Genomic DNA, 13,210 nt, shown 5'->3' on the forward strand with positions numbered 1-13,210 from the left:
TTCTTTAATTTCTTTCATAGACTGAGGAAAAATGTGATCCTGTATTAGACTTATATTGAGCTAATAGACTGAGGAAAAATGTAATCCTGTATTGCATACTCCGGTACAGTAGGTGGCGGCATGCTCCTTAATAATTTTATTGCAATCTGCCAAAAACGCAAAGAAGAAGAAGAAGAACAGACGATTGGCTGAAGAGCGATTGCCCCGCCTTCACGTGGCGGGAACGAAATTCACATTCCATCTAGTCTGGGCACCTTCCACCCCGCTTTTTGTCATGGGGCGTAAACCACGGAACCAGAATGGACACCGGAAGGCAGTGCGCCAAAAAACATCTGTGTTGCTGTTAGCTTGATGTCTCTTCCCTCGATTAATTGTCTGATGCAAAGCTTCTGTATTGGCTTAAAAGATGTGAGATTGTGAATCCGCAATGTTTCTAAAAGAACTTCGGTACGTCCATCTTTTGTTTTGTTGTTTGCCGTTCTGATACTTGGGTCAAATTGTCAAGTTAACGTGAAAGTTGACGAGCTAGAAACGCTGCCATCCGGTCTAGGGCGGGCTCTAGGCCGGAACCAGTAGGGTGACAAAATCAATTGTGGGCGGGAGCCAGGCTCTTTCTCGCCGAGAAGAGCCTGGTGACGCGAGGTTACATTCCATCAATCCATCCTGTCCTGAGAAGGTAAACAAGCCAGAACTTCCGCGGGGAGAAACTACTATTTTGTGCTGCATGCGATACATACCGTGTGTAGCGTTTTGACTATGAGCAGATTACGGTCAGCAAGCCAGAAGGTGCAGAGAGCCAGACTGGACCTGACACAAACTGCTACACCAGCGCGGAGGAAGTCAGAGGCAGCTGTGAAAGAAGGTAGCCTACCTCACTGACATTACAACACACACACACACACACACACACACACACACACACACACACACACACACACACACACACACACACACACACACGCGCGCACGCGCGCGCACACACACATTCACATGGCCACAAGATGTGCAGCTAATATGGACCAGCACACTTGCATGTTTACCATCGCACCGATCCGCCCCTTTCTCTGTCTCGCAGAAGTAAAAGGAGGTACCACTCATTAAGATTTAGCATAGCTCTCTCTGTCTCGCAGAAGTAAAAGGAGGTACCACTCATTAAGATTTAGCATAGCTCTCTCTGTCTCGCAGAAGTAAAAGGAGGTACCACTCATTAAGATTTAGCATAGCTCTCTTGTCCAGTGATTCTCAACACTTCCCATACCCCCGATTTAGTCCACATGTCAGTCCAGACCTTCGAATCCGCACACTTGCCTATCATCGGTTTGCTGAGGACCACCTGGAACCCCTGATGGTGGCGCCGGACCCCAGGTTGAGAGTCACTGACCTAGTCCTCGTCAAATAAGTATTCACTCTAAAACGAGAGAATCAAAACTATAAACTATGGAGTCATGACGTCTATGTTAAGCGGGTGAGGCACTGTATTGTAGACTGCATTTTAATACTTTGTATTATCACTTTGTATTCATTTTGTTTTTGAGAGTTTTTGATATTTTATATTGAGAGAGATTTTATTGAATTTACATGTAATTATGATGCTGTGATGAAGGGGCAGGACCAGATAAGCTCTGCTTCTTTCTGCCCCTTCTCAAACTATTTTGTGTATGTTTTTTCTTGCTTTTAACTCATGTTGACTGCTGGCTTCACGTGTGTGGAGTTATTTGTATGAGTTTTTGTGATGTTTTTTACGTTTTGAACAGTTCGAGATAAATAAAGATCAAATCAAGCTCCGTCTTAGAAGTGCTGCATCAGATTATGAACAAGGAAATTTGATGTTATGCATAGAAAGTAATCCTGGCATCTTATATTGAACTAATATCACTCTTTGAAGACAAGTTCCTCTGTCTCTTTTTACCTTAACAGTACAACATTCCCTAACACAGATTGAAGCATCCTGTGGTATTTGATCAATATTTTCATAGTTTTTGGTTGAATGAGAAGGTCTTCTTTTCTTCTCCAGAGGAAAGCACATACCACACGTTCCAGCATCCAGCTGACGTGGTGCTGCTGCGGTCCCAGCTCCTCAGCTGGTATGACGAGGGGAAGCGAGAGCTGCCATGGAGGACTGCGGTAAAGAGGATTCCTGCTTCACTCTCGTTTTGACATGATCATCATTTCAGACAAATTATGGACAATTCCATGTTTTACAGTCGATTCAATTTCTTTGAACAAATTCCATGATTCCGAATGTTTTTTCCCTTTTGCGGAAACCATCATATGGCTCTACATGCTCATGTCACTTTTTATGCACATTGTGGGTCGCAAGAGACAAATATAGCAGAATAAAAACACTTTATTCACCAAGTACAATAAATACATAGGCAGAGACATTATCTCATTCTCCGCCATAGACGCAACATTGCGTTATTTCAGAATCAACGCTTCCCCGCCATTGACGCACATCTGCGTCAATGGGTCTTTTCTAGGGATGGGCATTTGAAGTAATTTAAATACTCGAGTACACTCCTTCTATTATGAACGAGTAAATGGATACTCAGGGTGGGGGGGGGGGGGGTGTTGTCACATGCGGACGATTAATTTATAAAGTCGCTGCGATACCAATATTGAAAGGTGCATTTTCTGCCAATCGACTAATTGGCTAATCGTTGCAGCTCTAGTAAACAAACAAAAATCAAGCATACGTCCAGCTGTACTCCTCACATCGAACTATTAAAGGAGAATTTCGGTTTTTTTGAACCTGGAGCCATTTCCTGGCATTAATTATGAATTGGCCACTCACCTAGCGATGTCTGCAGCGTTTCTGGGCGTCCTAGCGTTGTTTTGAGATCAATATCGTCCAAGTCAGTGTAAAATGGAGTTGATTTGGGGCCAAGTGGTAGCCTGTATTTCCTGCATCTAAATAGCTATTTTTCTTCCCGTTTTCGCCACATATCGCCATAATCAGATCCGTCAACATCCAGCCGAGTGTTATTTCACCCCAGGCTGTTTCCTGGACTGCACACGGATCAAATTACCTCAAACGTGATCTAGGTCACCAAGTCTCGTGAAGTCCCGCGATACTTTCCTGTCGACTGGCCAAATACAGGCAGGACGCTTTGCGGTCGTGGTTTTAGCGTAACCTATGTGGGGTTTGGCGTAACCTATGTGGGATTCGAAATAACGAAGGTTATGCCAAACCCCACATAGGTTACGCCAAACCCCACATAGGTTACGCTAAAACCACGACCGCAAAGCGTCCTGCCTGTATTTGGCCAGTCGACAGGAAAGTATCGCGGGACTTCACGAGACTTGGTGACCTAGATCACGTTTGAGGTAATTTGATCCGTGTGCAGTCCAGGAAACAGCCTGGGGTGAAATAACACTCGGCTGGATGTTGACGGATCTGATTATGGCGATATGTGGCGAAAACGGGAAGAAAAATAGCTATTTAGATGCAGGAAATACAGGCTACCACTTGGCCCCAAATCAACTCCATTTTACACTGACTTGGACGATATTGATCTCAAAACAACGCTAGGACGCCCAGAAACGCTGCAGACATCGCTAGGTGAGTGGCCAATTCATAATTAATGCCAGGAAATGGCTCCAGGTTCAAAAAAACCGAAATTCTCCTTTAATATGACGGACCGTCATCCTTCATTTCTCTGACAGGCTATGACAGAGCCAGACCTCAACATCAGGACGTATGCAGGTAAGACGATGCGTTCTTCCCCAAATCATCATGTCTTTAAACCAGAGCTGTCACCGTGTGTGATGTCAGTCTCCCCCTTTTAGTTTGGGTTTCAGAAGTCATGCTGCAGCAGACCCAAGTTGCCACTGTAATAGACTACTATAACAAATGGATGAAGGTAGGCAATGTTGATGTGTTGATTGTTTTGTAGTGTTTTTGGTTTGTTAGGTCTAGGGGTGTCAAAAATAATCGATTATAAGATGCATCGCGATGCGGACTTGCACGATTCTGCATCGATTCACAAATGTCAAAAATCGATTATTAAAAAAAGTTTTTTGTTTTTGTTTTTTGTTTTAATAATCAAATAAAATCTAATGGAAGTACATGCAGTTGTTTATTTGAATTATGGATCATAATACAATGCAATTCCAAATTCTGAACACAAGAAAACATAAATGTCTAGGAATACAGTGTCTTTGAAAATTGTCGTTGACTTGTGTTCCAGAGGTGGCCCACAGTGCAGGATCTTGCAGGCGCTACGCTGGAGGTGATGACTAAAAAGCAGTAACTAAAAGATATGCCTGACGTTAAATGACATTGATTTCAAGTTGAATTGATTGATTTGTTAATTTATGGACAGGAGGTGAACCAGATGTGGGCGGGGCTCGGCTACTACTCCCGGGGAAGGAGACTGCATGAAGGAGCTCAGAAGGTCTGTGTTGAGGCTCATAGAGCACCGTAGGAATGATGAGTCCAGAAGTAGCATGGAAGCCGGAAGTGCCTTCTGTATTCTATTTCATTATTCTCTCTCAAGGTGCGTTCACACCAACCTATTAAAGTTTGTCGCTGGCGTCGAGTTTACATACAAAGTCAATGCAAACGAGCGATTGAGCGTATATTCGCCTGGGAGAATAATCGCTGGGCGTCCGAGCGGCAGAGACAGAGCGATAGGGAGAAAATACGCTCGTCCCTCAAGATGAAATATTCCAACTCGAGCAAAAATACGCTGGCATCAGTCGCTCGCTGTTCAATGCTGATTGGCTGCCGTGTGAGAGCGAGTCAAGGATCACTCACGCCTCGTGCACATCTACAATGGCAAAATCGCTTTTCCGCCTCGTCGCAGCATTTTGTGGGCGTGGAAACCAGCTTCCAGCTTGGAGCTGTAGCCTGTAGAAACGTGTTCAGGTCGAGGTACACAGGAGGGTGTAACCTCGCGTCACCAGGCTCTTCTCGGCGAGAAAGAGCCTGGCTCCCGCCCACAATTGATTTTGTCACCCTACCTGGTTCCGGCCTAGAGCCCGCCCTAGACCGGATGGGCAGCGTTTCTAGCTCGTCAACTTTCACGTTAACTTGACAATTTGACCCAAGTATCAGAACGGCAAACAACAAAACAAAAGATGGACGTACCGAACAAAGTTTTTGAAGAAGTTCTTTTAGAAACATTGCGGATTCACAATCTCACATCTTTTAAGCCAATACAGAAGCTTTGAATCAGACAATTAATCGAGGCAAGAGACGTCAAGCTAACGGCAACAAAGACGTTTTTTGGCGCACTGCCTTCCGGTGTTCATTCTGGTTCCGTGGTTTACGCCCCATGACAAAAAGCGGGATGAAAGGTGCCCAGACTAGGAGGGTGGGGGGAGGAAATGTGTAGGAAGAGCTGTCATTGGGTAGCTTTAATGAAAGGTCCCGCCCTAGTCCCGCCCCGCGAGCGTGAAGCCGCTCGGAGACAAGCCGCCTCTAGTCTGCGACCCCGAAACGCTGGGCGGTTCCAGCGGCAGGGGGCGCGAGGTTGAAATGGACCAATCAGACACGGAAATAGAGCAAGACAGCCTATCAAGATGCAGCGTCAAAGCGGCTTTCACAGGAGGCAAGCCGCCGAGCGTTTCATGATGTGCACGTACTAGGGATGGGCATCGAATTTCGAATTTTCGAATAATCGTTGTTATTATCAAGGTCGACTTTTATTATTGAAATTCGAAATTCGATTTTTTTTTTTTTTTTTTTTTTTTTTTTGAGTGAAATGTTGCATTGTCTCCCCTGATTCTAAGTATAGTCAAATCGCTTGGTTTGAGCAAGTAAAACAATTTTTATAAGCATTTTAAGCAAGGTTTATGGAAAAATTAATGGCAGATGAAATCCCATGAAGAGGGAGAGGGGGTGACTTTGGCACCCCTTTGGCACTCAGACCTGAGCCTACTAAATATTTAATGAACCACTCATGATTGTCAAAACTGTTTTTTATTTTCGAAAATGTCAATGTCATGTAACATGTTCTTTACTTCAGTGGTGCAATGCTTGTTTGAGCTAAAAATCCACAGCAGAAGCTTTTTATATTAATTAATAAAGCCGTAGACTTAGAATCAGGGGAGACAATGCAACATTTCACTCACAAATTTTTTTTTTTTTTTTTTTTTTTTTTTACATTTTTTTTTTTTTTTTCCGAAATTCGAATTAAATTCGAATTTGGCCAGCGAATTTCGAATAGTGTTTTTGCTAGAAATGCCCATCCCTAGCACGTACCGTCTGGCTTGGAACAAACCGCTGGTTTATTGTGTTAATGGACAATATCTGTCACCAAGTTACCACCCTTAACCCCCCCTCCCCTCTCTCCCCTCTTAACTCCCCCTCCCCTCTCTCCCCTCTTAACTCCTCCTCCGCTCTCTCCCCCCTTAACTCCGCCTCCCCTCTCTCCCTCCTTAACACTCACTCCCGACATGAACAAGCTGTGTAGTGTGTAGAGACATTTACCCTACCTGATCCCACCCACTACCAACCTGCCATCACCTGCCACAACTTTGTCTCTTTTATACCTGTTTCATCCCCCTTCATATGGTCATGTGACATACATGACCAGTGATGTGCAGTCACATGACCAGTGATGTGCAGTCACATGACCAGTGATGTGCAGTCACATGACCAGTGATGTGCAGTCACATGACCAGTGATGTGCAGTCACATGACCAGTGATGTGCAGTCACATGACCAGTGATATGCAGTCACTAGACCTACATTTGGGTGTTAACTGTGGTCCTGTTGTTGTAAGGTGGTGTCAGAGCTGAAGGGACAGATGCCCCGGACAGTAGAGAGCCTTCTGAAACAGCTACCTGGAGTGGGACGCTACACTGCTGGAGCTATAGGATCCATTGCACTGGGGCAGGTCATTACACACACACGCACGCACACGCGCATGCACGCACACACACACACACACACACACACACACACACACACACACACACACACACACACACACACACACACACACACACACACAGACACAGACACAGACACAGATATGCTCATGTACTATACCTGCATAGCTGCAGTCCAGACCCCAGAGCTGTGTATGTTCCTACGGTCAGAACAGACTCTGCTTTTAGTGACACTTCATCCAGGGTCACACGGTCATGGGAAACCTGGAAAAGATGTGGAATAATAATAATAAAATAAAATAAAACTTTTCCAGGCCTGGAAAAGTCATGGAATTAGTGAAATCCTTGAAAGTTCTGGAAAAGTCATGGAATTTTGTTGTCTGTAATGAAATTGTTGCAGTAATCTTCTGTGGATAAACTTCCACGTAATGTAACATAACAGCAGATGTACTGTATTTTCTGTAGCTGTAATATGTGTAGATTTGAGTGTTTCTTGTATTCTACGTTCATATTTTTATGGAACATTCATCTTTATTTCAATAGCGTCTATGTAATGTGATGCAGTGACTCTAAAGCACTCAAATCCAATATACAAGATTGTGTCCTATTTCTCCAGTGTAGTAATAATTTCTAATATTGATTCACCGCCTCACATTTCATGGAGATTCGATTATGGGTCCTTAAAAAGTTATGGAAAAGTTTTGAGATTTCATGGATGAAAATGTGTGGGAACCCTGTTCATCCTGATCACCGAATTGACCCCTGTTGCCTAGCTTACAGGGAGCCGTCGATGACAATGTGATTCTGTTGCCTAGGTTACAGGAGCCATGGATGGTAATGTGATTCTGTTGCCTAGGTTACAGGAGTCGTGGATGGTAATGTGATTCTGTTGCCTAGGTTACAGGAGCCGTGGATGACAATGTGATTCTGTTGCCTAGGTTACAGGAGTCGTGGATGGTAATGTGATTCTGTTGCCTAGGTTACAGGAGTCGTGGATGGTAATGTGATTCTGTTGCCTAGGTTACAGGAGTCGTGGATGGTAATGTGATTCTGTTGCCTAGGTTACAGGAGTCGTGGATGGTAATGTGATTCGGGTGCTGTGCCGTGTGAGGGCCATCGGGGCTGATAGCACGAGCCCTGCTGTCACAGAGGCGCTTTGGTGAGATTCAATTCCAAACTACTTTGATTCCCAATACTCAGATATTGTATCTACAGATGTACTACTACCACACTACAAACAAAAACTGTCAAGTAATGTGTTAGAGTACGCAGAGGTTGCGCTAGACTTCCTCGTCATCTGTCATTTTGACAGACAGGGTCGTAAAAATTCTGTCATCATCTATCATCATTACCTTTGTTAAAATGACGACAGCCTTCTGATGTTCCTGTCATTGTTAAAAAAATCAAGCGCGAATTCACAATAGGTGCAGCCAGATATGCAGATATGTGGGGCTGGTCCGCCCCGCAGGCGGGCTGGGTTGGCAAATTATGAAAATATTGCAGGTGCGGGCGGGGCAGGCTCAGAACCTGACAAAGCAACATTATTAAATAATTTTAACACGCAGTGAAACACGCAGACTAGCTAACTAATTTTAACGGGCCGGGCGGTGCAGACTGGCTCCAATGACGGGTTGGGTTGGTGTGGGCTTTAAAAAACCCTGACCCGCGCATCACTACTGCATACTGTATACACTCAACTGTTGTATGTGTTTTGCTGTTCATCTCAGGGGTCTAGCCAACATGGTGGTGGACCCAGAGCGACCGGGGGATTTCAACCAGGCCATGATGGAGCTGGGGGCACGGGTCTGCACCCCGAAAGGACCGCTCTGCAGCCAGTGTCCCATACAGTCCCACTGTCGCTCTTATCACAAGGTAGAAAACGCCAGGCCAGGCCAGCACAGCACATTTGCATGAAAAAAGGTGTAGGTGTCCGTCCACATTGTGCATGATGCTGTGTTTGTGTGTGCAGCAGGTTTATGTCGAACAAGAGAAAAACTCCAAGAAGCTTTTGGGGAAGCTGGACAGGCTGCCTTCAACACTGCCTGATCTAGAAGACTGCAGTAAGTGTTCTGGGTCCTCTCCTCTCTTTCATCCATCCACTCAAGGAAAACCTGGAAAAGTCATGGAATATGAAAATCTCATTTTCCAGGCCTGCAAAAGACATGGAGTTAATTAAATTAAATCCTTGGAAGTTTTGGGAAAGGTCGTGGAATTTTGCTGTGTGTAATGAAATGAATTGGTAGTACAGTAATCTTCTGTGTAATGTAACATAATGGCAAATTAACTTTCTGTAGCTGTTGTCCTGTTGATGGAATGTAGCTCTTCTAATATGTGTCAATTTTAGTCCTTGTATTTTATATTATTTTATATTAATATTTGTATGGAAAATCTGTGTTTTATTTCGATAGCTTACATGTCATGTGATGCAGTGACTCTCAAGCACCTAATTAAGAGGTGTGTCCTGTTTGTCCAGTGTAGTGATTTATGTTATTGATTCAGAGTCACCGCCTCACATTACATGGAAATTATATGATGGATTCTTGAAAAGTCATGGGAAAGTTTTTAAATGTCATCCAGGAAAATGTGTGTGAAGTGGGAACCCTGTTCATAACTCATGAAAGTCAAGTACTTGTGTTTGACTCTGTATCATCACTGCTGCTCACTTCCTCGTCTCAGTGAACTCGTGTCCGCTGTGCCCCGCGGAGCCCTGGGACGATGAGCTGGGCGTTCACAACTTCCCCAGGAAGCCGGCGAAGAAGCGCCCCCGTGTGGAGCGAACTCTCACCTGCATGGTGCTCAGAGCCGGGGAGGGAGGGGCCGAGTACCTGCTCACACAGAGACCAAACAAAGGTCAGGAAGTGCAAACCATGGCTTTTATTACGAGACCTTCAGTCTCATCTTATGTGTGTGTATGTGCACACTGTGTGTATGTGCACACTGTGTAGGTGCACACTGTGTGTAGGTGCACACTGTGTGTAGGTGCACACTGTGTGTATGTGCACACTGTGTGTAGGTGCACACTGTGTGTAGGTGCACACTGTGTGCAGGTGCACACTGTGTGTAGGTGCACACTGTGTGTAGGTGCACACTGTGTGTATGTGCAAATGGGCTCAGCAAGAGGATTTTGAAGTATTCCAAAAGTAATCCAAAGTATTTAGAATACGTTACTTAACGAGCAATCGAATGGAATATATTACAAATGACATTTGAGACAAGGTATTTAGTAAGCTGTAGTGGAATACAATTTAACACTGCATATTATGTATGTCTGGGCATGTATATTCATTTGCATCCTGTAAAGTGACCCAGAGTGAATTTTGAGCTGTGCTCTTGGTGGATCTGTCATTTTATTGTGAAACTTTACTGACCAGGCTTACAGAGTCTTGTTTTATTACTTTGGTTCCATTCTGCATTGCTTATTGTATGTCTATTTTCTCTGTGCAAATAATAAACACGTGTGTGTGTGTGTGTGTGTGTGTGTGTGTGTGTGTGTGTGTGTGTGTGTGTGTGTGTGTGTGTGTGTGTGTGTGTGTGTGTGTGTGTGTGTGTGTGTGTGTGTGTGTGTGTGTGTGTGTGTGTGTGTGTGTGTGTGTGCGTGCGTGTGTTGACAGGTTTGCTGGCAGGGATGTGGGAGTTCCCCAGCCTCCTGCTGGAGGGGGAGAACTCCGAGATGAAACAGAAGGGGGCGCTGTGTGCTGAAGTCAGCAGGGTGCTGGGAGTCCAGCTGAACAAGAGCCATTTCCAGTATGTTGGAGAGGTGAGCAGGGTCTCTACTTCCCATCGTCTCATATCAACTTTGATCCACAAAGTCACTCTTTCTGAAACAGTTACTGCAGCAACCTTTTCTGAAACAGTTACTGTAGCAGTGTTTTCTGAAACAGTTACTGTAGCAGCCTTTTCTGAAACAGTTACTGTAGCAGTGTTTTCTGAAACAGTTACTGTAGCAGTGTTTTCTGAAACAGTTACTGTAGCAGTGTTTTCTGAAACAGTTACTGCAGCAGTCTTTTCTGAAACAGTTACTGCAGCAGTCTTTTCTGAAACAGTTACTGCAGCAGTCTTTTCTGAAACAGTTACTGTAGCAGTGTTTTGATGGAGCCTGACTGACTGTATGTGTTTGCAGGTGGTGCATATCTTCTCTCACATCCACCAGACATATGTGGTGTACAGTCACACTGTGCGTGAAGATACACAAACACAGGCTGAGAACACACAGTGGCTCATCAGATCTGCCCTGCAGAAAGCTGCTGTGCCCACAGGAGTGAAAAAGGTCAGTATATGTTGACACACTTCCTGTATGTGGATCCCTGCTGTCTGAATGTTCACACACTTCCTGTATGTGGATCCCTGCTTTCTGAATGTTCACATACTTCCTGTATGTGGATCCCTGCTGCCTGAATGTTCACACACTTCCTGTATGTGGATCCCTGCTGCCTGAATGTTCACACACTTCCTGTATGTGGATCCCTGCTGCCTGAATGTTCACACACTTCCTGTATGTGAATACACCAGATCGGCAATACGTAATTTTGTAGGCGGCTGCTGGCGGCACATGTTCCCGCCCCCTTTTAGGGGGGAAACACAAGCCTCTCCCCGTTGACCTCAATATAAAATAGCACTACCCCAAAAAATAATAGAAAAATAACAGAATCAATCTCGTTTATTAATGACCACAAAACACCATGACATGACAATATATTACAACTCGGTCGGCCACACAATGTGCAAGATACATCGGAAATATGACTTTGACCCATCTAAAATCATGTGACTCATGACCCGTCTCTGACCTAGTTCCGGTGTCCGCCTGTTGCTAATTTAGTCTTCCGACATTAAATGCTGTTGTAGTGGAGCCCAGCGTCGTTGTAGGCTACTTGGCTCGGGACTGTAATGTAAATATGTGACATGACTCATCATGAGTCATATTAATCTTTATTTTTTCCTTCTTTTTTGTGTGAAACTAAAATATTTTCAACCAATGAAATTAAAGTTCTAAGAAAGGAGGCAGGAGATTGAGGAGTCAGTGATTCTTCTTTGCTGAGGAACTTCTCACATGCAGTTGGCTATGAATGCAGTTTGTCTAAGTGGGCTGCAGGGCGGCAGCAGGAACCCAACGAGTGGCCACATGTGTTCATCATGTGTAGTTTACTAGTTTGTGTGAACAAGCCATGAAAGGAACCAACATGTCAACTCTCCTGCAGATCCTCAAGCTTTATGATTCTGTGGAGAGTCCAGAAGAAGACACTTCTAAGGCAAGTCCTTCTCATGTGGATCATGTATATGTGACTTGCTTATACTGTGCTGATGACTGATGGCAGCTGTGTCCTTTGTTGGTTGTTGTCTCATTTAGGATGAGAAGCGGAAGAAAACCACTAGTGTGAAGAATGACAAGAAACCACAGAGCTCGAAAAAGGCCAAACTCAGTGCAGCAAATAACAGGAGCAGACAGCTCTCCCTCAGCTCCTTCTTCAAAACCGTTCAAGAGGAATCCTAACAGACTCCATTCTTCATGAATGTTCAATATGGTGCCTTTTGATGCTCATGTGCCTCAGTGTCAAAGCCAGTAATGGAGGAAGATTTATGAATGCTTTATCAAGGTAACCTGTATCACCTATCATGTTATCATGTTGTCATATCTACTGTGAGAAACATGCCTTTAGCTCTGCTGCTCCTTTCTCCTGGAACCTGCTCCAAAAAGATTTGAAATTACATTCCCTCATTAGGATGGATCATTTCAAAGAACTAATTGGACACTGGCAACGGAGTGCTCATGTTTTTAAATTTGCCTTTTTTATTTGAATTGTGAACCAATTGTATTTACTTGTCGTCTGACCCTATTGTCTTGTATTTTTTACTTGTGTTGGTTTTAATGTCTTGTTGAATTAACTGTATGCTGCTTTCTTGGCCAGGGTCCACTTGAAAAAGAGATGGCCTGACAGCGTGATTACTCTGGTTAAATAAACGATCAATACAAAAGGTGCCCTCCAATCATATTCACTAGAACTTGGTTCAATACAAAATGGTATCAAAGTATGACAATGAACAGTGGAGCACACTGTTCTTCTGGCTGGGCTGTCTGCCTCTGCCATCCGACCGCTCCAGCTCATTCAGGACACTGCAGCACGTCTGGTGTTCACCCAACCTAAATTATCTCATGTCACTCCCCTCTTCCAGGACCTTCACTGGCTTCCCATCTCGGCACACATCAAGTTCAAGACACTGGTACTGGCCTACAGGGCAGTCCACCAGACAGCTCCTCTGTATCTACAATATATGGTCAGGTTCCAAACCTCACATCGCTCCCTCCGCTCCAACACCCTGGCACCACAATGGTGGAACGAGCTCCCCCCCTTGTGTCAGGACGGCTGAATCA

The 13,210-nt window shown here is 44.5% G+C and overlaps 2 protein-coding genes across 2 annotated transcripts in view; both read left to right on the forward strand.

Moving 5' to 3' along the window:
• armh1 (armadillo like helical domain containing 1) overlaps positions 1-866 on the forward strand; it is a gene marked incomplete at both ends in the record, with an annotated part of 13,052 nt that extends 12,186 nt beyond the window's left edge. The window contains one exon of the mRNA XM_083647345.1: positions 747-866. Within this exon, the coding sequence (XP_083503471.1) occupies positions 747-866 (120 nt within the window). The remainder of the gene's footprint in view (positions 1-746) is intronic.
• A 148-nt stretch (positions 867-1,014) lies between these two features.
• Positions 1,015-12,714, forward strand: mutyh (mutY DNA glycosylase; the record flags this gene model as incomplete). Its single annotated transcript, XM_083647346.1, has 15 exons — positions 1,015-1,087; positions 2,015-2,124; positions 3,667-3,706; positions 3,790-3,863; positions 4,191-4,232; positions 4,326-4,397; positions 6,732-6,845; positions 7,902-7,999; positions 8,568-8,712; positions 8,813-8,900; positions 9,517-9,690; positions 10,452-10,597; positions 10,961-11,107; positions 12,039-12,089; positions 12,188-12,714. The coding sequence occupies 15 exons, from the start codon at positions 1,015-1,017 to the stop codon at positions 12,329-12,331; spliced, it is 1,518 nt and encodes a 505-aa protein (XP_083503472.1). The 3' UTR covers positions 12,332-12,714.
• Between the last annotated feature and the right edge of the window lie 496 nt (positions 12,715-13,210).

Source organism: Poromitra crassiceps, assembly GCF_964638095.1.
Source record: "Poromitra crassiceps genome assembly, chromosome: 12".
Lineage (NCBI taxonomy): Eukaryota > Metazoa > Chordata > Actinopteri > Beryciformes > Melamphaidae > Poromitra > Poromitra crassiceps.